Source organism: Caloenas nicobarica, chromosome 11, assembly GCF_036013445.1.
Source record: "Caloenas nicobarica isolate bCalNic1 chromosome 11, bCalNic1.hap1, whole genome shotgun sequence".
NCBI lineage: Eukaryota > Metazoa > Chordata > Aves > Columbiformes > Columbidae > Caloenas > Caloenas nicobarica.
In genome coordinates, this window is record NC_088255.1 from 20796229 (window position 1) to 20820702 (window position 24474).

Consider the following 24474-nt stretch of genomic DNA (forward strand, 5'->3'; position numbering starts at 1 on the left):
TTTCCTTCCGCTATGCAAAACGTCTGGAGACAAACACGGTACGCACACGTTGCAGAGAGATGGTTTGATCTCTCACAGATTAGTGCCACCTGACAAATAGGGGATTATTTGTTATCTGTGTTGCAGGAGCCGCTGAAGACCCCGCTCAGAAGAGGCTCCTCGGGGCGCTGGGGGTGCAGCCCCTCCCAGCGGGGCCATGCGTTATGGCCCCAGTTCTGCGAGCGGGTCGCACCGACTCTGCTCAGCGCCCGCAGAGGGAACACCAAGGTAAACCCTCACCAAAGCGTGAACGGGTTTGTAATGTGCGACCAAAGCAAATAGCTGATTCTAAATTATTTTAAAGTGATGTTTGTTCTCCTGTTCGCTCCTCATCTCTGCTATTCAAATACGGAGGGAGAATGGCTGAGTTTAGTTATAACCCCGTTTTAAGCCTGTGTGAAAATGAGCATGTTTCTTTTTAAATGAAGCTTGCACGGTATGCCATAAACTGCCCTCTTTTTTTTTTTTTTTTATGGATGTTTGCACTAAGCCTTGCTAAACAAGTTAGAGAGATGATTAACTCATCTGAAGCGATGCGGGAAGGCTTCGTCCCGGCTGTGTGTGCTTTCTTCAGCACATCTAGAGCTGCCGCGACTCCTTGGCGTTCTGGAGCAGGGCTCACCAACAGGGCTGGGGAGGAGGCTGCTCGGGTAAGGAGAAGCAGTGGCAGAAAGGGCTGGAATTTGCACACACATGCTGAAAAAGGAACTCAGGTTATTTTTTTTCTTAATGAGTAAGGAGCTATCCCCAGGTCGGTTTCCACAGAAGTGAGACGCAACTCCCTGGGGTGGGGGTGTTCAAAGGAGGAAACCCAAAGTTCATGAGCAGTTTTCTTGAAAATATTGTTTTAATAGCACCAGTACTCAGCCCCACACGCGGAAGAGGGACTTTGCAAGACTTCGCATTGCTTTGTAGAGCCCCGAGGAGTTCCTTGTATGGGTCAGACTCGACCGTGTGATGGAAACAGACTCAAAGTTTTGGCCGGGGGTGAAGTGCCCGCTGAGCACCCCCTGCACCCGCAGCCGCACCCCACATCGGCGGCTCCCCCGAGCAGCTCTGGGTCACCCCCCATTGCTCCCTTCACCCCACGGATGATGCCAAATGGTAAGAAACAGGTTCCCAGGTTGGCGGCGTCGCCCGTTACAGCAGCGCAAGGACCTGCGGAGAGCTTTGCCCCGTCTCACACGGGCCCTGCCTTGAAACCCATTAGGCAGCTGGCTGCTTTTCCGTGTATTAAAGCTTGGGTTTAGTTGAAAAGTATTTCTCTAAGCACTTTAAAAACAACAGCAAAGAAAGCCTAGAAAAAACCAGCACTTCATCATCTGCAACGCGGCTGCTGCTGTGGATTTTAAACTGGTTTAGAAACTTTAGCGCATTTAACTGCGTGACCTCGTCACCCCAAAACAGCACCGGAGAATGAGCTTTTGTACCTGTGCTTTTTATACTAAATCACTCACCAACTACTTTTTTTGTCCTACCCTGGTAGGTTTTTGAAATATCAATAGACGGCTCTGCATAAAGTTTAAGCTAATAATTCTACTGGCAACAATGATGGTGGTAATTTTTCCTCTCTCCCTATGAAAAGCAGCCGTTATGACACGAAGCTGGGCACAGGTGCTTTCACAAAAAAGGTATTTTATTATTCTTAGCAATATTCACCTTGAAGGAATATGAGGAAAGCATACACTTTTTACAGACAATATATAAACATGTTGTACATAATTAACAATAACTTAGTTCACTAATCCAAAAATAAGCAAAATTAAAAAATTAAAATAAAAACAGAAAATACTGCAGGAATTTTTTTTTTATGCTGATACAAGTACAAAATAATTTAAATCTCGACTGCCGTTGTCTATGCTGCAGTGACTGACAATATATTGCACTTTGTCAACTGTATCAGTAATCCCTGTCTGCCACCCACATCCCTTCCCGCCCCCCTGCCCAAATCCTACAGAAATTTGAGTTGGGTACAAATAATGTACAACTGTACCATTGTGAAAGGTAAAAAGTAAAAAGGATCCAATTTTTTACCTCAGTAGATTAAAAATTCTTACGATTTCTCCCAACCAATTTAGTTTCCCGTTTATTTCCACTTCTTTACAAAGTGCAGCTATATGCCTGTGCAGACCAGAAAAAGGAGGAAAGCAGGATTTTCATGGCTGCTTGGTTCTTAATTCATTATCAAATATTGGAATTACATGTTTAGAAAAAAAAATTAATATACATCCATTTTATTTGTTTCATTGTGTTTTTTCGTTAGAGCAGGACTTTTGCAGTAAAGAGACAATTGGCTTGATCCAAAAAAAAAAAAAAGAAAAAGAAAAACCCCAACAACAAAAAAAGTTAAAAATTTTTAAAAAAATAAAAAGCTTGTCACAGAGTTAAGCTTATGTGGTTTACATTATCAAGCCCCTCTGTTCATTGGGGCATTTTCATCAGAAGTATAGCTAAATATGTACATTGTATGTTATACTGGAGCTTGTGTTCACGAGAGGCATCAGATCATAACAATCAATAGAATACACTTCACATTGGTAATAGCTTTGTTTTCGCTCATTTACGTACAATATGGTTTAATAACGGGAGATTTAATTTTTTTTAATTTTTTTTTTTTCGTATAAAATACGCTACGGAAAACGGCCGTTCCCTTTAGAATGATGCTTTCCCTCGTCTCATCAGCTGTCGCCCGCGTCTGGGATTTGGCGGATGTGTGAAGCTCAAAAGTGATTGTCTCTCTCTCTCTTTCCCCCTCTCCAGTGATCTCAACTTTATATTTCTGCCCTTCGTCCCGGCCACGTCCACGAGGTCCCGGCCGCCCGAGAGTGGCCGCGGTGGCCGCACTGCCGGGAGTTTACCCAAGCAGCTCATCTGCATTTTTAAGCGACAGCTGCAAACACAACAGAACAAAATGCTTCAACCTCCAAAGTCTGCGAGTTGGATGTTTTTATGCCCTGTGATGCTTTTTTTTTTTTTTTTTTAATTTTGTTTTGCTGTGCTAGAAGTTAGCTGCGACACAGTTTGGTGAGCGCCTGTATCTCGCCCCTCTCTCCAGCACAGGATTGCCTTCCCAAGAGGTTTTTTTTTCCCCCAACATTTTGTCTGATCTAGCTGTCTGTTTTGAGGAATAATAGGGTAGCTGGGAGGGGGGCTGTTGTGGTTTTTTTTTTCTAAATAAATCTTTCATGTTAGGGAAAAAGAATGAAGAAATTGTGTCAAAATAACCACCGTCTTGGGCACATTAAAATCCTGTATTACGGCAACAATTTTGCTTTGTTCTGCCCCCCCAATCTTTTCCCCCTTCCTAGCAGATATTTTGGTATGACAGACAGATGGAGCTAATCCAAGGGGGCTGCTGGATATGCCCCCCCTCCTCCCCTTGTTTTGAAGGCAGGTTTTCTTACAGGGTAGCCATTGCAAACAACAGCACAAAAACATGCAATCAGAGGGGTTGCGGCTTTTTGTGGAAAACAAGAGCAAAATAAATATGACTTTGTGTCTGATTTCAGTTTTAAAAATTACGTTTTTATAAAGATGTCCTTTTTTCTTTTTTTAATCTTTTTTTTTCCCCATCCCAAACAAAGTCCACGATAGAAATCCAGCATGTCTGGCTTCCAGTGAGCCGATTCCATCCTGGGAAGCTGCTTATATCTCTTTACAATATTCACAGTAATAACAAAGAGAGAAAGGAAAGCTAGTTCCAAGCCTTTTCCTTCAGCTTCTGCCACCTTTTGCTTCCTGCTGGACCATTAAGTATCGAACAGGTGAGTTCTTTTTCCTTATACCTGAGGGGGCAAAGTGCATTACAGGCACCACTACATGTTTCTGCAGAAGACCGATGGGTCGCTTTGCGAGGTTTTTAGTCCAGCATTAAGAGTTAAACCACACGGGAGCAAAGATCCCCTTTCGCCATCCCTACATTCTCCTCCGGGCAGAACATTTTCTTACTTGGGTGTCGTCTTAGGCAAAGCCCCGTGTTCTTCACCTCGGGGTGGTTCTCTCGCCGGGTTTTATCCCATGGCCGTGACCATGCTGGACGGGTGCGGGTGTCCAAAAGAGATGCTGGAGGACGGGTGGATGGGGGTAGGTGTCGGTAGGATGTGTCCGGAGTGGCTGAACGGTGGCAAATGCCCCATGGGCGCCATGTGGCTGGCGAGGGCAGCGGCGCTGAAGGGAGACGATTTCTCCTGCATGCACTTGGACAGTTCCTCAAAACACTCGGAGCCTTTCTTGCTTTTCTTTGATTTGTTGGACATTTTCCTATTCCTGGTCTGAATTCCTTCCTTTTTCATGGTCAGAGGCCTGTTCACCTGCAAGAAATGAGAAAATCAGGCTCATGCAGACAAAATGACCTTATTGTGCAAAAATGAAAATATTTGGACAGCCCCCATGTGTTTTTCCTGGATGGAGACCTTTTTCTGGCCAAAAAAAAAAAATGGTGTTTCTCTCTGCAGAACTTGTTTATATTGATTTGTTTGACAAAACCACACACACAAAAAACCCCCTAGACATGAAAAACAAATTGAACTGAATTTGGCAGCTGATGACTCTTTCCTGCAGGCTTACCCTCAGTCCTTATTCATTTCCTAATAGAAGAGATCAAACTAGAAGGCACACGTTGACCCAAATTCAGTCCTTAGACATGAGCAATCTTGTACCAGTAACCTCTGTTACTTAGAGTTTAAATAACGTTCTAACATGTCAAGTGATTCCTGGTTAGCATTCATTTCTTAAAATATATATATATAAAAAAAATAAAACAAAGCCTTAGATTTAATTCTTTTTAAACAAAATCAAAGTGAAGATGCCTCATCGGGATTAATTTTTGCAGAGAGCCCATTCCAAACGGCCTCTGTGTTTCTGGAGGGAAATAGCACACAACACATGCTCAGTTAAAAAAAACCCGACAAGTGTGGTGGTTCTATTTTGCCTGATTTGCCCAAGCGTTAGAAGCCAAGCTAATACATTGTAATGTCACTGAACTTAGCATCACTATGCCGACAAAGAACGGCCGTCACTTCCCAGGGGAACCTTAGAGACGGGGGAAGGAATAAAACAACAACCAAAACCTTGAAACCAATAAAAGCCCAGTGTATACTGTGCAGTTAAGACATCAATCCCAGCCAGGCAAGCAGCGACACATGAGATGAGTAAATACTCACATTGTGCAATTTATAGTAGAGTCCGCAGGCATTACAAACTGGGTCCCCGTTTGCATTACGTCGCCATAAGGTCGTGGTGGTTGTCTGACAGTTGGCACAACAAGTCCCTGCTCTCCGTGCCGCTGACTAACCGAAAGAAAAAAATTAAAAAAAAAAAATTTAAATGTATCGGCAGGAGGAGGGAGATCATGAGAAAGGTCAAGTCGGACCGAATATTTAGGTTGGGTAGGACTAGTTAGTATGATTTTTACGGAGCATCAGGGCTTAAGGAAATCTCGCGTCCGTTTTACGTTTTGTGGCCGTTCGGTTTTTGTTTAAATTCAAGTGTTCTCCTATGCAGGCGGCAGCTCCAAGCCCCACGGCGCACCGTGTGCGCAGGGGACATAAGGAGAGAAACAATGCATCTCTAACTCCACAAACAAACATTTTTGAGCAGAAAACGCCCGTGCTGGACGTGCTGCTGCCTGGGTACACTGATTTGGTCAGGTCTTCCCTTTGCAGGATTCTAGAATGCACCATGAAAATGCATTTGCCTCCTTTTAAATTTTTTTTTTTTAAATGACCAATTTCATTTGCGCCAATGTTGGGACTGGGTTTAAAAAGAGGAATGATCTTAAAGAATGTGATTTTTACCCCTACTCTGGCCCTTTAAAGATGGACACAAAAGAAAACCAACTGCATTACTTAACTGGGTGCAGTATTTATCAGAGCCATCACTGAAAATTCAGTTTCCATTTACAAGTGAAAGGGAGAAAACAAAACCGGCTCCAACTTTCTTTAAATATTTAGCAAACCAAATTTCATGCCTTGCAGCAATGATTCCACTGACCCGTCTGCCGCCTCTGTCCCTACTCAGTTCCTTGGCTGACAAGCCCTCAAACAACTGTCTTTAAAAAGGAAAAAAAAGAAAAAAAAAAAAAAAAGCACACACCAAAAAATCCACCACCCTTACTTAAACTATTGTTCTGCTGAAACCGAGGTGGGGGGAAAGAAAAATGCCCAAACATTCACCCACCTCCCAAAACAAGAACAGGAAAAGTAGAACAGCAGGCAGCCGGTAATTTCTGGATGGGCCCTAGTCTAGCAGACCCTACAATAATACGTTCTTTGTGCGAGCATGCGATCGTATAAAGTGTTATGGGGGGACTAACTGCACCCCATATTTGGGGAAATTATTTCGTATTAGAAAGCTTCAGCCCTGCCTCTGGAAGTGGTCAAAATACAATCCATTTCTATGCAATTGGATTAATGCTGAGGACTCAATATTTTATTTTCTTAAATTAGCAGAGTTTACCTTTTAACGCATATCAATGGTGGCAATTTCCCCAGGGCCTCGCTCCCTGGATATTTTTGCAATTAAGCCACTGAGAGCCATTGGGTGAAGCAGCAGCAAAGCTCAGAATCTCTGCGAACAGTCCCAGGGTGGTGAGTTTCCCGGAGAAGAACTTTATTTTATTCCCTTCCCTGCCCGTGGCTCTGCCGGGCGCCGGTGCCGCTCAAAACTCGGACCAAGCCAAAGAGGAGCAGTGGGTTCTGTTCTCACTCGCTCCTGATTTACGCCGCCGCCCTCTGTAACTTTCCCAAAGCTGATGGACAACTCAGCAGCTTCAGGCAAGAATCAGGCCCTGGGAGACTCATATATTCCAGTCTCTTACTCGCCCGTGAGAAGAGGCCAAAGGCAGAAAGAGGGGGTACCCCCTACCGCAAGTACACTCATGCAACCCAAACACAATTAATGCCAGACTTCCAAGCACTGACATTATTAATATGATCGCTTTGCTATTGCATGTCAGATGAACGAGTTCCCAAAGATGGCCAAACAAACTACAGTGGAAAAAAAGGGGCAATAAACAAAGCTGTAAATCAATTAAAAACAAAACATTAAACCAACTAAACTAGAAGAAAACCTCTCCAGTGCCCCCCAAACCCCTCGCAGGGAGTGGAGTGTAAGAGTCTCCTAACACAGGGGAAGGTGGAAACCCATGTTTGCATATTTGAGATGGCTTTAGTGATACTCAGCTCTGCTGCTTAACTCTGTGGCCTGTTCCATTCAGACTGGAAAGCACTTGAGCCTCAGAGACGATAATGTTTCACTGTTGTCTTAACATTTTTCTATATGTCAGTCACTTTAGAAGGCAAGTCATTAAGGAGCTCGCATAGTTGAAATTCTGACTCACGACAGAAATCTTCCGTATCCCATCCCAGTGTTGGAGCAGTAATGCCAATTTTCTGCTCTCCAAACCTCATTGAAACGTGCCCACGAATAGCTACGAGACTTAGGCACCATAAATCACAAAGCTCCAAAAAAATATATTTATTATTCTTAGCATTTTACGCATTATTTGTGGAGTAGAGTGTATTAGAAATTTCAAAACAGCAAGCATGACTGGCAAGGCTTGCCTATAGAAACTCTCTAAAGCTTTTAGAGTCAGGAAACAGATACACAAGGTTTCCTTATCTTTAACGTACAGATATCCGGATAGGAAACTACTACGAGGAGCTTAGAAAGGACATTTTTTTTAAATCACTCAAATGAAAATACAAAGTATAGGTGACTCCATGGAAAAATAATAGGATTTTTTTAAAAAAACAGTAGGGGATTGTCTGGGGAGGGAACCAATATTAATATTGCCAGAGAATATAAGAGCGAAAATTACTTCATGGCTTTTATACAAATAATTATTAAGTAGGGAGCAGTAGCTTTGACTCATCTGATTTGTTTTGCTTTTTGGAACTTTTTTTTTCAGTACACGGTGGAGGACATTCGCTCTCATAACCCTTTCGCTCCCGGTACGTGCCCAAAAACGTCCCGAGAGGCCAAATAAACGAGGAATTAAATTAAAAGCTGTCAGCCGAGGATAAACGAGGGAGACAGATACACGATACCCCGCGTGTATTGCGAGCGGCGGGGAGGCTGGGGACGGAGGGGTGTGTGCCGGGGGGTCCGTGCCGGGGGCTGCAGCGGTGGGGGGGACCTGCCCGGCGGCGCAGCGGTGACCCCGATGTGACTGACCCCCCCACGCCGGGGCTGGCCAAGGATGAGACACTTTGACTTGTGCCTGCGTGTGGTCCCTTCGCCTAATTTATCCCCAGAGCCAGGAGAAGCAGAGACACCTACCAGCCTTCGTTTCGGTTTAATGAGAGGTCGGTTTTGACCGTTCATTTTGTGGTAGAGCCCGCAGGCGTTACACAGGTAATGCCCGGTGCCGTCTCTTCTCCAGAGAGGGGTAGCAGTTGCTCCGCAGTTCACACACTCTCTGCCTTCTAAATGGAAACACGAAGAAACCGGATTTCTTTCTTTAAAAACAAATTCACAAAAGCTTTTTGCATTGTCCTTTAGGCATTTTCCAGAAGTCAAAACAGTGTGTTAATTCAAGCACAGTCAGACAGCAGTGACATCTACAGCACATGCAGCAAGGAGCTCAGCGTTTTGCAAACGCCCGGGCTCCGGTGAGTTATTTTATGTCACGATCAAAAATAGGCAGCTCTCTCTGCACGGTGAGAAAGAGTGACACTCTTATTGTGTCAGATGGAAGTTGTCGTTTCAATAACGAGAACTCCCTTAATCTGTGCTGGGCACTGCTCCCGTATCTATTGCACTCCGAGGGTTCAATCTTGTGTTCTCCCGCCACAAATACACACACACCAGCACACACACACCTGCGAACACGCAAAATGCTAAAGAGAGAGTCAAAGGAAGGGGTTTTCTATAATTAAATCTAAACAAAAAGACCTCCCGTCCCGTGCTTTCTTTTTGTTGCAAATGCTACGGGATGAGAAAATAAAGCCGAGCAGCCTGGGAATGGATACAGAATGCCAAAGGCTCAATTATGATTTTTGTTCTTAAGGCAGAAAAACACTGTTAATGCTGATCTTTGAGGAAGTTCGGTTTCAGCAAGCTCTCTGGAAATCACTGCTAAAAACAGGCTTTGAGTTCTTTTCTGTTTCTGTGATTTTTACAACAATACAGTTTGGATTTGGTAGGGAGCAGTTTAGCTTATTACTGCTTCATTATTAGTTTTAGTGGCACAACGTGGGAAACAGGGCATTGTAGAATGGCTCTATTAAAACCCAGCATGTAACTCCTAGATATCTGTTTCTGCCTCAGAAAGCCCTCTGCTAAAAGTACATTTGCCTCTGATGGTTCGAGGGCAGGTCTGCTTAATATAGAAATCTCTCTTAATATAGTTTATGCAAATCCTACAGTATTTAACTGGAGAGGAAATTCTTTTTTGCTAATAACTGCAGCAGGCCACGTTGAGTTCAGCGGGGCTTGTGTCTCCTTTAATCTAGGGAGTGGGTGGCTTTTAAACAACACAGTCTACAGTGAAAAATGAGGGGAGCTCCGCGGCGCTGCATTTGTAGCTTTTGTCCCTCCTAGGGCAGGAAGCTGCAGGAGTCGTCGTGTCGTGAGTCTTAGTTTTCCTACAAAAACACTGAGTGGTCACGAACTTTCCCCAGTTCCTTGCACAGGGGGCTCCCTTACAGAAAAAAAAGAAAAGAAAAGAAAAGAAAAAAAAAAGGGACCCATAAAACAAAACAAAAAAAAGGTTCTTGCTTCCCCATCTAATAAAATCACCGGCAACTCAGGACATCAATGAAAAAGTGCTTTAACTTCAGAGACCTGGGTCTTGAATCTGTTTCCAAACTCGGGGGGGGGCTCCGGCTACTAATTGCCTTAACTTAATATTCTCTGCACTACTGAAAAGTACATATACATAGTGGCGACTGATTTAAATAATGGCAGAGGGAGTGTTTTTCCCCTCAGAGGAGCCATTTGGAACAGAGCTGATGAGCTTGTACAATAGCTGATATTTTTGTTGCAAAACTCATAAGAGATCACATTTCTAAATTATTGTCTACTTTAAAAATAAATGCATGCGGTGCATTCATTAGCATAGATGTGCAGTGATAGATAAGAATACACACACAAAAGCATATAGAGCCATTTATTTTTAAAGGGCTATCTAAACTCAATCTCAATACACCGTGTTGCATTTCCTTCCATGGCTGAGGATGTTAAACCAGGAAGGCTGGTAGAATTACACGAATTGTCTTAAATTGTCTGTCTAGCCGTACGACTAGAGTGATTTCAAAATGGCATCAAAACTTCGCCCATCACCTAATTTGCCGATTTAGGACTGCACTTTTACCAAGCAATGCAGGGAAGGGCTGTGAATACGGAAAGGGTCTGCAGTCAGTTGTTTGGAAACAGAGATACGCCTAGCTCAGGGAGGAAAAAAAAAAAAAAAAAAAAAAAAAAAGAGGAGCGTTTTCTAGTTAAATTTAGCCTGAAGTTAGCGCCGACTGGACACCTTAGTCTCTCACACTGGTATGTAAACTATATTTGAACTTTTGCTCCTGTAAAACGTGAAGGAAATAAGGCCCTCTGCGATGTGAAGCAGCCCGGCCGGGTGAGTTTCGCTTTCATCCTGCGCCGGGGCCTTGGTTCGTATTGACGAGGAGCCGGGGAAATGATCGAGGGAGAAACACCTATCGCTAGGACGTCTCTGCGTGGAAGCCATGGGGGTTTTTACTGACTTGGGGAGCAAGGTCGGGCTTGAGCCCCTCTAGGTGGCTAAGGGCAGCCTTTTCTCCAAGGGAAACATTTTTTTTCTCATATAAATCCCTCTTTGTACAGCCCGATCCGCCAGCTCACGCTGCGCCGGTCCCCGTGTTCCTCGGCCCCATCTGAGTGCCCTGGGGCCGGTGCGCGGCGGATCAGCAGCCGCTATGGATGCGTTGGCACCCCCAGCAGCCCGGTGTGAGCTCCATCCCCTAGTTTAAAACCCCAGAAAAGTGGGACCAAGCCGTCACCTGCCCCCCCCTGTCCCCAAGAGAACTGACACAAGCACCCAGCTCACAGCAGCCTGCATCCTCACCCCCAAAGAGCCAGCAAAGCCAACCACGACACACGCGCACCCCCACCTCAGCCCTTCCACCCCGGGGACACGGCCGGTGCGTGATGGGGCAGGTCGCGGGGTGCAACACTCACCCGAACAGGATCTGGCCTTGCTTCGTGGCTTGGGGGTGAAGCTGGACGCGGGGCCCCCCAGGAAGCTGCCGGGGTGGAAGAGGCTGCTGCTGTAGTCGTGGGCGGCCGGCACGTAGGAGGGGTAGGTGGGGATGGGGTGGTGGGTGGAGGGCTGGGCCCCCATGCTGGTGAGGCTGCTTCTGAGCGGGCTGGCGCTCTCCATCTTCATCCCCTCCGACAGCGACACTTGGTACTTGATGCTGTCTTTGTCCTCCTGCCGGGCTCCGGCGGAGGATGAAGGGGAGGCAGCGCTGGTGGAGTTGGGGTCCGGGGACACTTCCTTGGGAGGGGTCGGGGGGAAACCAAAGAGGTGAGAGCCAGAGTGCGAGGCCGGGGTGAGCGATGACACGGAGGCGGTGCTGGACGTGCTGCTGCCTGGGTACACCGAGATGGCCCCGGGCGCTCCCGCTGCCGAGGGGTGCAGGGGTGTCTTGGTGAAGGGGTTGACGGTCCAGGGGTTGTGGTGATGGGCAGACAGTGCCGCCTTGCTGCTGTCCAGCCAAGGGATCCCGGGGCTGTGGATAAGATGAGGCCGGCACATTTGACTCCCGGTCAGGCGGGCTGTAGGAACACAAGAGCATTTGGGATCAGCATGAGGCAGCTCAGCCCGAAGCGGCTCTGGGAAGTCCCCCAGCTCCCCAGCCTGCGGGCAGCCGGAGGGGAGCCGGGCATGGGGAGAGATTTCACAACCCGGGGAAGGGCAGCCAGACTGGCACAGCGGCCCCTTCACCCTGGCACCACCGAGGGAGATACCAGCCAGCCCAGCAAAAGCGATTGGCAGCAGCGGGGGCCCAGCCACCCAGGGCAGGAGCAAAGGCACCCCCATGCCTCCCACCCCACCCCGGGGAATAAGCAGCAAACCCCTTTCTGCTCTGTCTTCCGAGCAGCCGTTAATGTGCTCTCTCTGGCTCCTAAAAACACCCCTAAAGAAAATCCGTCGCCGATTTGAATCGGTTTCTATTTTGCATCCGGGAAGCAGCCGTGTCTGAGAAGTTTTAGCCTGTGCACACACTATTTCCCCTTCCTCTCTCACCTCCCCCCTTTCTTTCCCTCCCCTCCACCAGTCCTTAGTTATCTCTAGGGTTAAAAATCCACCCGTGCCTCCCTTTCTATCCTGTTTTCTTAGATCTCCTTTCCTCCCGGCTCCGACACACCGAGCGAAACTCCTCGCCTCCATGTAGGACACCCGCGGCCCGGCCGAAGGGGCCGGGGAGCAGAGGCGGGTGGGAAAGGGGCCGGGGGTGCAAAGGAGGGCAGCGGGTGCTGATTTACCGTGTGCCTGGCTGTAGGAGACCCTGGCCCGGGCATGGGCGGAATTGGCGTAGTAGGGATTGCCCTGGGAATCCAGGTGGTTGAAGAAGACGTCGACTTCATCCGGAGGTAGGAGCTGCGCTGGTTCCATGTAGTTGTGAGCCAGTCCGGGATGGTGGCTCTCGGGGTGCTGCCCGTTGAGCACGGCATGGTGGGCCATCCAGCGGGGCTGGTCGGTGGCCACCTCCATGGCCTCGGGCCTCCCCTCCCACCCGCTCCGGACCAGGAGCGAGCGGCGCTCGATGGGGGAGGGTGGTGCTGCTTGGGAGGGCGGGTGGTGGCTTTTGGCGCTGCCGGTGGGTTTTAAGAGATGGGGTGGCTTTTCTTAGAGACAAAACCGCCGGGTGAGCGGGGTGCGCCCTCGGAAGGGTGGGGGAGGACCCCCGAAGTCAGCGTGTCCCTCTGTCAACAGGCGGGTGGCGGCGGCAGGTCCGGGGAAGCGCCGGGGCAGCACCTGTAGGGAGAGACGGGCGGGTCAGCGGCTCCGCACCCCCGGCTGCGCTGCCCGGCTCCCGACCGGCTTGTTTGCCCTGAAGTCAATGGATGGGGAGGGGGAAGCAGAGCCCCTCCCCCCTTCCAAAAATATCCTCTCCTCTAAAGTCCTCGCCTTGCGCCCTCCCTGCTCATTGCCCCACAAAATAAACAGAGATCCCATTTCAAACTCTTTACCCAAAAAAAAAAAAAAGTCGCAAAAAGCTTCCTTTTTCTTTTTTTCCCCCCGCTCTCGCTACAAACGTCAACAGGAGTTTTTCCAGCTGGCTTCAAAAGCGGAGTAAAAAAAGGAAGAACGGCCGATCTAATATAGCGTAATTCTAGCAAGAACTCCGACTGACACAAAAGGAGGGGAGAAAAAGGAGGGGAGAGAAGCAGAAGAGGGGGGAGAGAAGGGTGTTTAGCGAAAGCAGTGAGTGCGCCCTGGCAGCGGCGCGGCGCCCCCCCCTCCCCGCGCCCCACACTTACCCGGCGCGGGAGGCAGGGTGCTCCGCGGGTGGGTGCTGATGGATGCCTGCTCGGAGGATGCGAGCGCCGCGAAGAAGGGAAGAAAAGGAAGGGGGGAAAAAAAGAAAATGAAAAAAAAAAAAAAAGGCGGAGGGGGGGGGGGAAGCAAAGCGAGCGCGGGAGGAGGAGAGGAGGCTGGATGGAGGGTGTTACTCAGATGGCAAAGCCGCTGCTCTGGCCGGCTCGGTCCCATCCCCGCGCATCCTATATGAGCGCTGGCGCCAGCTGGCCGCGGCGCCGCAGACGGGCCGGGGCGCGCAGGGCCGGCGGCCGGGCCAGCCAATCCCGCCGCCCCACACCGCCCCCAACCGCACCCCCGGCCCCAAACGGAGCCGGCCCGGGGCGGGGGGGGGGCGCGGCGCAGACCCCCCTCCTCCGCCCCTCTGCCCCCGCCCGCAGCATCCTCGCCCGGCAGCGCCGTGGGGGCTTTCCCCGCCCGGGCTCTGCACGCCCCTGCGGGGCGGGGACGGCAAAATAGGGGGGTCCCGCCGGGGTGTGCGGGGAGGGGTGAGCGAGGATCGAGTGCGGGAAGGGCTCGGCGGTGGGGCCGGGTCCGTCGGGCGCTGCCAGCGCTGCCGCCGGGATGCCCGGGGCTGGGGGAATGGAAATCGGCACCGGGGAGATAAATACGTTAAAATCCCCTAAATCAGGCACAGCACCGCGCAGCCTGGAGCGGGACAAACCCCAGCGTGGTCGTTCCCATCAGGGTGGTTTTGAAATAACTGGCTGAATAGGAAAAAAAAAAAAAACCCAAAAGAAAGAAATGCGAGGCTCTGCGCCGGCCCCAGGGAGCCGGTACGGCGAGGAGGGCCCGGGCAGCGGGGCCGCGCCGGACGGGCTGCGGGGCAGGGTCGGATCCTGCCCGGCTCCCCGGCCTGCAGCGCTGGGACCGGGCCGGGGATGGGGTTTGCTGGCGGTTGCGGCAGAGAAAGGCCAGGCCCGGAGAGCCCAGCGGGGCCAGGGCCGAAGGGCGCTTGGGGACCGGCTGCAGCAGCAACCCCGATTTTAATTCCTTCTCCCCATTTTTTTTTTTAATGGTTTTAATGTTTGCAATTAATTGTGTACTTTGGGCCGAGGAGGAGAGGCACAGCCCGAATCAACAGGCGTTTGCTGCGGAGCTTGTAGCGCGGCGTGGGTCGGGTATGGCCAGGGCACGGGCTGGTCTCTGCCACCTCCGAAAGTACCAAACCCGTCCGCTTTTGGGGCGGAAAAGAATACTAATGGGAAAGTCACAATCAACCCCGCAGAGCGCGGCCGGGCACTGCTGCAGATCTCGTTTCCCTGGCGCTCCCTTCCCATTCCTCAGCTGCTGCTTTCGGGGGAAAAAGGAAACGCTCGTAGCAGCCCCTCAAACCTCCTGAGCAGGGATGCAGGGCGAGGAAACCGTCCTCCGCCCGGGGAGCGGCGCAGGGGGTGGCGGAGAGCGGCCCCTTCGCCCGCCGGGCAGCGGCCGCGGCTCCGGCCCGACGGCGCGGCCGGGGCGGGGGGCGCGGGAGCCGCTCGGTGCCGTGCGGACTGTGCCGGGCACTGCGGGGGTGATGCCGGCGGGGGGAGCGGGGCGGCCCTGAGGATGCTGCTGGCGCTGCTGCCCCCGCCGCCGCGCCGCTCGGCGCTGCCCCCGGGGCCGCCCCCCCGGCGGGCAGCGCGGGGGGCTGGGAGCCGGAGCGGCCTCCCCCGGCCCGGCCGCCCCAGTCACTACGACGCCGGGGCTCTGACGTCACCCGCCACTGCCAAATTCGCCAGGAAATGAACCTTTTTTTAAAAAAAAAATAATAACAATAATAATAATAATAATGACGGTAATAATAATAAAACTCCCTTTCCTCGCCGCGGAGCCCGTCTGGCCGAAGCGACACGGGGCTCCCTCCCTAACTGTTCCTCCACGACTATCCGTTGTCCCCACAAAGGTCCCCCCAGAGGACCCCAGAGTAGCAGCTCCCCGGGGGGACCCACAGCGCAGCCCGGGGGGCGGGGAAGTGGGGGCCGGTATGGGGCCGCCGGAGGCTGGGAAAGGGGGAGCCGGCATTGCTCTCCCCCCTCCCCGCATCCTTTCCTCCGCCGGCCTCCTGCACCCCAAGCTCTGGTTGCCAAGGCCCCCCGCTGTCCCTGCCCTCGGGGCTGCGCGGCGGCTCCCGGAGCGCGGCGCCCCTCGGCCCCTCCTGCCGCCGGGGGGTCGCAAGCGGAGGAGGCCCGGAGGCAGCTCCTCCGACGGCTGCCGGGCGCGGAAGGGGCCGTGGAGGCGGTTTCTCCCGGGACGGGCTGGGTGGCCCGGGCAGGCCGGGAACAGGCGTTGGGCCGGGCTTGGTGGGAGAGAGGCCGGGGCTGGGGAGGGCAAGTGGCCCCCGCGCTGCGAAGCTGCCTGCCCGCGGCGGAACGTACGCGGGCGCCTTAGGCCGGAGGTGCCAGGGAGGAAAGGGAATCAAAGCAAAATGGAAAAAAAAAAAAAAAAGTTAAAAAGCAGAGAACCGAGCGAGCTTTCTAAAAATCCGGCTTCTCCCTCCGCGGCCGAAGCGATTTTCTTTCTACATGCACCAAAAAACCCGCACCAAAAGCATACAAATAACACCCCAAAACGGATTTTTTTTTTGTTATATTTTTGAAAGAAGGGCAAATATAAAATAAACGCAGGCGTTTGCAGGTAGGTTCGCAGCGCCTTGCTCTACCCGCAGCCCGGAGCTGCCGGACCGGAGCGCACCGTGCCCGGGGGGTCCGTCCCCAGCCGGGATCACCCCGGCCCCGCCGGCTCCGGCTCCCGACACCCGGCGAAACCCAGCGCCTCGCTACGCCCTTATTAATTCTTATGGATGTTTTAATTATTGCCCGCCTGCCATCAGCACGGAGCTGCGATTTTTTTTTTCTTTTTTTTTTTTGGTGTGGGGGGGAAGTGGGGTGGGCTGTTTGTTTTAGGCAGGTGATAAAATCGCAGTTAACGAGCTGATAATTCGTTCGTGTTTGTTTTAAAAGACAAATTGTAAAGATTAATCAGGCGGCTTGATTTATGGCGAGGCAGACCCCGGCGCTGCCCGGCCAGGGCTCCCTGAAGCCCCCGTCTCGGGTTACCCGGGGGCCGGCAGGCGAAACAAAACAAAAGGGGGCGAACGGGCAGCGGCGGCGGCTCCGGCCGCGCTGTCTTGGCTGGGCCCCCGCCCCCCAGCGCGGCCGAGGGTCCGGCTGCCCCCTCCTCGATCCGCCGGGGTGCTGGCACTGCGGCCGGCGCCTGTTCGCACTCGAATCCAGCAGTTTGCACCCCTCCTCCCTTTGCAAAATAAATGACCCCTCCAGCAGGGATGAACGGTTTCTGTTGAGGGAACGGTTTAATTCCCGTGGCTGAGCTGGGGGGGATTTTCTCGCAAGATTTTACTTTTTTTTTTTTTTTTTTTTTCGCGCCGTGTCCCGTCCCTGCTGCCCACGCTTGGCGAACGGCTCTCGACCGCTAAATGCCCCGGCGGCACGGCTGGGGTTTTTAATTGAATTAATTCACCCATCGGGAACATCAGCAGCCCGCGCTGGCTGCTGGAGGCGAGCGGCTTAGCTCCGCTCCGCAGCCGCTGCGCACGGCTGGTTAAACAGCTCTCCCTTCAATTTTCTGCCAAACCTCCGGGGAGAGGGTCTGCCCGGGCCCGCGATCGCCCTGCTCCTCACCCCGCTCCTTGCAAATCTCCTTGTTTTCTCCCTTCTTTCTCCCTTATTTTTCCATTCATTTTTTTTTCCCGACACAACGTGCTCCGTTTTATTAACTTTATTTTGTTATTGCCGTTGACATTTTTTTTTTTTTCTTCTTCTTTTTTGGTAAGGGAGCTTTCCCAGATCTGGGAGCACAACTGGTTATTTTGATTTGATTGACAAGTGATGTCATATCGTTAAGAGAGAGGGGAGACGACAACATGTTTTAGCAACAGTTAGTAACGCCATGTGATGGAGTTGACACCTATGCCCGGGCAGAGGCGAAAGCAGAAAACAAATACCCCCGGCCGTGCACACAGACTATTTATTTACACGCCGGGAGTGGGGTTTCTCCCTTTTTTTTTTTTTTTTCCCCCTTATCTTGGGTGCTTGGACCAGGGGAATTGTACCTGAGCAAACGGAGCTGGGCTGAGTGGGACCTGCAGACACCCTCCAGACACCCACCCTTTCCCGGGGTGCCCCCGACGGTCCCCCCACAGGGCCACGATCTCTCCCGGTGAACGGAGACTCGGGGTGCAGCATCTCCGCCCCCGCTTCCCACCGCCTTTCCTCCGAACTACAACCCGCGGCGGCCGCAAGCAGGGAGGGCAGGAAAAGCTCCGTGAAAACACAGAAAAAGAGGGAGAGAAGCGCTCGGTCCCGGTAGCCACGGGCGGTTTGCGAGCCCCGGGGCGGGCCGGGGAAGGCGGGGGGGGCTGGGAGGGCCGCTATGGGCTGGACCGCCCCGACCCGACCCCTCCGCCCCGGCAGGTAAAGGAGCAGCCGGCCGCAGGTAGGAGCCCCTCGCCCCCCTGGTCTGCCAGCACCGGCAGAACACCCCCTCCCCGGGTTTATTATTTCTTTAGGAGTGATTTTTTGGGAGAGGGGAAGTTCTTGCTTTCTGCCTTTTTAATTTTTTTTTTTCGGTGTTTTCCTCCCTCTGGTCTGGGCTCCGCTTTGCTTTTCTTCTTCCCCCGGTCCTCCCGCCCTGCGTTACTAGCACGTATTAATGGCTGCTAATAGGGTTATAAAATGACAGTTACCTCTTAACCACAAGACCCTGTTTAAGCTGCATTTAAAAAAAAAAAAAAAAGAAAAAGAAAGAGACGACTCGGGGAATAAATCACGGAATACTTAAATCTTTCTTGTGTTTTGTTTTGTTTGTTTATTTTGCGGTTTTTTTGTTGTTGGTTTTTGGGGGGTTTTTTGGGTTTTTTTTGTAAATACTGTAGAAACTTCCTCGCTATCCCCCCATCCCGCAGCTGATTTCTGGGGGGCATTTCCCTGCCGTGGGAACTCTCGGTCCCAGCCTCCCTTCCGCCTTCACCTGCACTTCGTCCGCAATTTGCCCGGTGCCCCCGCAGCCCACCGGCTCGCTCGGCTGCAAATAAAGGGGAGGAAAAGCCCCGAAGTGACCCCAGCCTCCCCACAAAAACACCTTTTGTGCAAGTTCCCTAAGAAAAACGTGTGAGGTGGATGCACACGCACAGCTTTGTCCGGAAAAAGGTATAAATATTTTTTTTCAGGCGCTACCAGGGAAGATTTCGTTCGCAGAAGCTCGCTTTATTATTATTTTCGCAAGGTTACTTCGGGTGCAGCTGTTGCAGGAGGGAGCAAAGAGGCCGATCCGGCAGGTTTGATTTGTTTCTACACAGGCAAAACTTCAATGGGGAGGGACCGAGTCGCTGGGGAGGGACCGAGCGGAGACCCGCGCTTGTCGCACGCCCGGCACCGGCACCGCCCGCGGGACTTAAACCAGGCCGGGGTTTAGATTTCCGAGAAAAACAAAAAATAAAATGCATTTTATAAAGATGCTCCGGGGGAGAACAATCCCCGCGACCAAAACCCGCACCCCCCTTAGTGAAATCGCTTTTCTTATTGAAATCGCCTCAAATCCAGGCATGTTCCTCTCCTTGTTGCTTTTTTTTTTTTTTTCTTGCCTTCCAGCCTCTGCAGCCCAAAGCAAAAGGAGGATAAAGAGGGGAACTTTGCACGTACAACAACAAAAAATAAAAAGAGGGGGGTGAAAGAACCCGCGGAGAGGAGCGGCCCGGTCCCCGATGTGCCTGGGTAATTTTAAATCATGCAAAGCCCCGTAAAGCTGCTGCACGGGACTGGGACGGGAGGACTCCCCGGCAGGCAGGTGCAGGGGGAGCGGGGCCGGGCCCCGCCGGCTTTCCGGGGCACAACAAACCCTCGCAGCTTTTTTTTAATGCCCAAATCTGCCAACAATGGGAGCGAGGAGATAGGATGTGGCTGCGGGGAGGGGGCGCGGGGCTCTGCACACCCTGTCTCCGGGAAGTGTCTGCCTGGTCGCCCTGGGTGAAATGCAACTTTCCAAGATGGAGATTTAAATAATTTCCCCAGTGACAATAGAGGGAGGGGGCGAAATAAAAAAGCAGCACTCAAACCCAAACGCGGCCCGGCGGCCCCGCTCCCCGCAGGGTGCCGGTGCGGGGAGCGCAGCGGCTGCTCTCCGGTCACCGGGCAGAGCCCCCGCGGTACCTCCGCTCAGCACAACCCCGGCCGGGCGAGAGGAGGCGGCCCGGGGGGTCCGGGCTTGCTGGGAGCATTTTTTCGTTCTTTATAAAAACCTCCCAGCTTGTCCCCAGGGAAAACCGCCCCGAGCGGTGCCCTCCAGCAGCGGCACCCGCATCCCGGTGCGCTGCGGTGGCGGAGCCGTCGTGCCGGTGCCGCAGCCCCTGGGCCGCGCAGAGTCTCGCAGCCGCATCCCCTTACCTTGCCTTTCGCCCGTTCCTCGTTTTTCTTTCAGTTTTCCGCCCGGTGTCTGGAAAGAGCCGATTCTCCTCCTCCGAGGGCTCCGCGGGCTGGGGAGGGGGCGCCGGAGCCTCCCCCGCCTGCCTGCGCCGGGAGCAGCGGCTCTGCGCGGGCGGTGGGTGCGCGGAGCCCGGCGGAGCGGGCAGCCCGGGGTGCGCGCCGCTTAAAACTGGCAGCAGTTTTCGAGCTGAGCTCTTTTCTTTTTTTTCCTTCCCCTCCCTTGCCTCCTTCCCCCCTTTCCTCCCTCCCTCTCTTTTCCTCTCTCCCTTCTTTCCCTCCCCTTCTCTCTCTCACTCTCCCGCATTCAAGGATGGCACAGCGAGCCACTGTGTATTTATGTACATAATAAGGCAGCTCGTCCCCTCCACTTCATTTGCATCATTACAATATCTGTACAAGCACATCACATTGTCTGTTGCTTGCACCTTTTGTTACGGTTGCTGTCACAGTCTACGCGACTTGACTTTCATATTTTAAATGAATTGATATTATACCAACAACACACACAGTCACATCCCAGGCGCTGGGAAAGCCGCGGTCCCAGCCTCTCCCGAGCCGTTCGCTTCTTCCACCGGATCCCAAGGAAGGTGGGGTGGGAGGATCCGCTTTGTAGCATCAATTATTCCTATAAATTATTCCTATTCGTATTAATTTTGTTTCCACTCCCTAGTGAAGGAAATGTTTGGGGGTTTGGGTATTTTAATTTTTTTTTGCCTGTTTTTTGTATAACCTCGTGTTTCTTCTCCCCCCTCTCCCTTCCCAAACTCAGTCTTTTGGGCTGTGCACCTGCACGTAACAGAGGCAGCGGTGAAGCTGGAAGAGGCACAAGCGGATATTACACCACGACTCGTTGTTATAGCTAGGAAAGAAACGGTAATTTACGTATCTCATAGACCACTAGGAAAATTCAGCCAGAACGAATGTTTTCGGAAATGTTTGCGTGCCCAAGCCCCAGCTGGGCAATCCCTCGCTGAGGATTTTTCTCCCGCTATGCGCCGGGCTGAGTGGGGGGGGATCCCCTCGCCAAGCGCCCTGGATGGGGTGGTGGGCGCCGCGGGGGCCGCGTCGAGATTCTCCTTGGGAGGCAGGTGGGAACCCCCACCCAGGGCTGCGGGAAAACCATATTAATGGAGAGACAAAGGCCGGACCGTCCCGTCCCGGGGTGGGCGGGTTGGCCCTGCGGGAGCAGGGGAACGAAATACGGTGCAGGAAGGGAAGGAGAAAAGTTTCGCGGGAGAGGAATTATCATCATAATGGAGGTAAAAATGTGAGCAGAGGAAAGGGAGGGGGGAATCCTATTCTGCTGGCATTTTCTGTCTGTCTTTGTGATATGGTTCGGGAGAAAAAGGGTCCTTGATATGCGGCAGATAATTCTTATCAGCCCCACGCAGCCCATTTCCAAAGTAAGTGTTTTAATTACTCCTCCTGTATTACCCTTCATCCTCTGAGAGGAGATACATCGCCGGATTTATGCAGGGGGAAAAAAATACAAAAGAATGCGGTATTAAAATATATACATATATCCATCCCACTCTTTTTTCCCTTGTGCCTAGGAAGAAGGAGACGCTGTCGCCAGCCGCGCCCTGGGATCGCCCCTGCACGGAACGACTCTCAACCGAGGGACCGTCGCTCAGGCAGAAAAACTATGGGAAAAGCGGGGTTTGAAGCCTGCAGATTTTTTCCCAAGCGGGGACAGATGGGGGTGTCGGAGCCGGGGGCCCGGGGGGGGATGAGATCGGCGGAGGCTCAGGGCTGCGCACCGCGCTGCTCCCTGCCCGCCGGCCGGGCTGTCCCGGAGCCAGGGCCACCCCCCCAGGTGCCACCGAGGCATTTGAGGCTGGAGGAGTGGAGGGGTTCGATTTTCCCCTCATGCCGCCGGAAGAGAAGGATGTTTTCTTTTGCTGTTTAGCTTTCGTACTAAAGATGTCATCTGAAAGTCTGGAAGGAAAGGGGGGACCGTGTTCTGCTCTCTTCCACGGTAACAATCATATTCTGCATATTGAAAAATAGATAGACAGTGGAGAAGGTGGGGGTTTTTTTCCTTAAAAAAAAAAAAAAAAAGAACCAACCTTTTCAATATTGATTCAACAAAAAAGAGAGGGAGAGAATTTAAAAAGAGAAGAAGCAGCACCAGCAGCAGGGAGAATATAGGCTCAGCAACTCTCCAGGTTCGCTTCCTTATTATTACTATCCAGGGGTAATTTTTCATCTCTGCTAGCTAATCTTTGTTCCTTGTGAAGATAATGAATAGCCCAATCCTTATCTCCTGGGCTCCTGGAGGCTGCTGGAGAATGGGGTTGAACAGGGTTGAAAATTGGTTCCAAAGTGCTGCTGAATAAATGGTGTTCCTTATCTCTCGCTTCCAGATTATCGGAACCCTTTCAAAACTCACACAACAAATACAGCCACCGCATCTAATGCATCATTTACCAGAGCAGATCTCCGCGTTTGATCGGCAGATAGGCAAAATCTATGTATTCCTTGCTTTACTTAGTATGCATGGACGCGGGGCTGCTGTGCATGCGGCGTGCCCCCGGCTGGGCCTGGGACACCCCCGAGGCTCTCAGCACATGCAGGTTTTTGCTGTGGACTCTATGGGGCGAGGACAGTGTCCCCTGCCTGTCACCAAGCCGGGTGGGACGGCAACCCACCTTGCAAGGTGCTGCCACACGGAGCACTTGGAATTTTGGGGTTGCTCCACTAGGGAGCTGGTGCCTTTGCAGGGAGAAGTGAAGAGGTGTGAGCGTCATCCTGGGCAGCCGCTCACATTCACGCTCATCCCTGCACCCAGGAGCAGTCACTATTCCAGGGGTCCTGTGCCCTGGCTGCGGGGTAGCACGCCTGACCCCCCAGAAAGACACTTTTAGGCTCAGCTGTGCCCTAGTCCTGCTCCAGCCCTCAGTGGTCTCAGGGCCCAGTTGGACCAGTCTGTTAAAATCTTCTGGTACCCTCCCCAGCTTGCCCCCCCAAATCCCAGCAGCTGGTTTCCTGCCCTTCCCATCGGTGCTGGGTCATCCCCCCACATCCCAGCCACAGGGCAACTCAGGCAACTGATGATCCTGGGGGAGAAAAAAAACCAAATAAACCCCACAGAAAAGGAGTCCTTCGCTCCTTGAGTTAGTGTGAAGTCTGTTCCCTCCAGCTCAGGGCAGTAGCAGGGTCTTCCTTTCTTCCTTTCTTCTTCCTTTCTTCTTCCTTTCTTCTTCCTTTCTTCTTCCTTTCTTCTTCCTTTCTTCTTCCTTTCTTCTTCCTTTCTTCTTCCTTTCTTCTTCCTTTCTTCTTCCTTTCTTCTTCCTTTCTTCTTCCTTTCTTCTTCCTTTCTTCTTCCTCTTTCTCTCTTTTTCTCTCTCTTTATTTCCACTAGATTTTCTTCTTTCTTATTCTGCATATTATTTTCTTTTTAACAGTAAATATCTCCAAGACTGTCTGTGCAGCCTCCAGCTCCAGAGCAGGAGATGCCCCAGCCTTGGGCTGGGGACAGATGTCCCCTCAGCTGTCACCCACCCTTTCTTTACCCAGCAGTGTCTGAGCCAGTGCCCAGATACCAAACAAGGTGACATTTTATTTTGCACCGCCACAACACATCCATGCAACCCCAGTGCTGCCCTGGGCCCCCCAGCCCAGGGGGGCAGCAGGTTCTGTGTTGGGGACAGGACATCCACAGTGTCCTGGTCCCCTTTGCCTGTTCAGCAAAGCTCGTCCCTCCCCTACCTGGAAAAGGAGAGAAACTTCCATGGGAAGTTGTGGACAAGCAGCAGCCCCAGCCTGCGCCCAAGAGTTTTGCAAATGTTCAACTTGTACTAATTTTTTTATGGCTGTATTCACAGTTGTTCCCTGTAAAAAATGGACCTGTGTTAGTTTATTAATAACCTAAACATTACGTATTAAAGACCTATGAGTGACACAAGATGACAAAAAGCTGTATTTTTCCAATATACACAAGCACACATTTAATAACCTTCTATTGCATCTCAGCTAGGCCTTCTCTCTGATGGTTCCCATGGCAACTGAGATAAAAAAGCAGCCATTTTCCATATCTCTATGAAAGTCTATTATATTGCAGGATTAGTTCATCTTCTGCTAAGGTCAAACACAAAGTCATACAACCTGAAATATTTAGAATCCATGTACATTCATTTTTTTATATGCCCTTTCATTTTCCACAAAAGACTGGGCTCCTCGGAGGTTTTATTCCCCAGAAAATGCTAAGCAAAGCAATAAAAAAATCATGATTAGCAGCTGATGAAAAGTTCAATTGTTTTTTTTTTTTTTCCTCTCTTTCCCCCCCCCACCTTTAGAGGAAAAAAAAAAAAGCCACTATTGTTGGGCAGATAGTGCCTTCCCCATTTATCTCTATCAGCAGCCGCGATCGCAGCCGATACCCGCCGCCTAATTGGGCTGGGGAGCAATTTGCGGGCGGACGGCGTCACCTTCTGGCTGAGGCGGGTGCGACAGCGGCGGTGGCGGGGGGGGCTGGAGCGGCCCCCC

General features: G+C 51.7%; 1 protein-coding gene across 2 annotated transcripts; it reads right to left on the reverse strand.

The window, feature by feature from the left end:
• Positions 1-2016: 2016 nt before the first annotated feature.
• GATA2 (GATA binding protein 2) lies at positions 2017-13724 on the reverse strand. 2 transcript variants are annotated; one of them, XM_065642522.1, is made up of 6 exons: positions 13507-13724; positions 12508-13000; positions 11197-11796; positions 8320-8465; positions 5202-5327; positions 2017-4349 (listed from the first exon to the last, which is right to left on the reverse strand). In XM_065642522.1, exons 2-6 carry the CDS (start codon positions 12734-12736, stop codon positions 4050-4052), a joined length of 1401 nt encoding a protein of 466 aa, XP_065498594.1. In that variant the 5' UTR covers positions 12737-13000; positions 13507-13724; the 3' UTR covers positions 2017-4049. The 2 variants fall into 2 exon arrangements, with proteins under 2 accessions (XP_065498594.1, XP_065498593.1); XM_065642521.1 differs by having other exon boundaries at positions 8320-8498.
• Between the last annotated feature and the right edge of the window lie 10750 nt (positions 13725-24474).

What these genes read in the sequence shown, in the direction of transcription:
- GATA2 (XM_065642521.1), bottom strand. Translation starts at nt 12,736, where the DNA reads ATGGAGGTGGCCACCGACCAGCCCCGCTGGATGGCCCACCATGCCGTG. An exon ending in TTAAACCGAAACGAAGGCTG is followed by an intron (nt 5,328 to 8,319) that starts GTAGGTGTCTCT and finishes TCTTTCGGTTAG; the next exon opens with TCAGCGGCACGGAGAGCAGG. An exon ending in TCTACTATAAATTGCACAAT is followed by an intron (nt 4,350 to 5,201) that starts GTGAGTATTTAC and finishes CATTTCTTGCAG; the next exon opens with GTGAACAGGCCTCTGACCAT.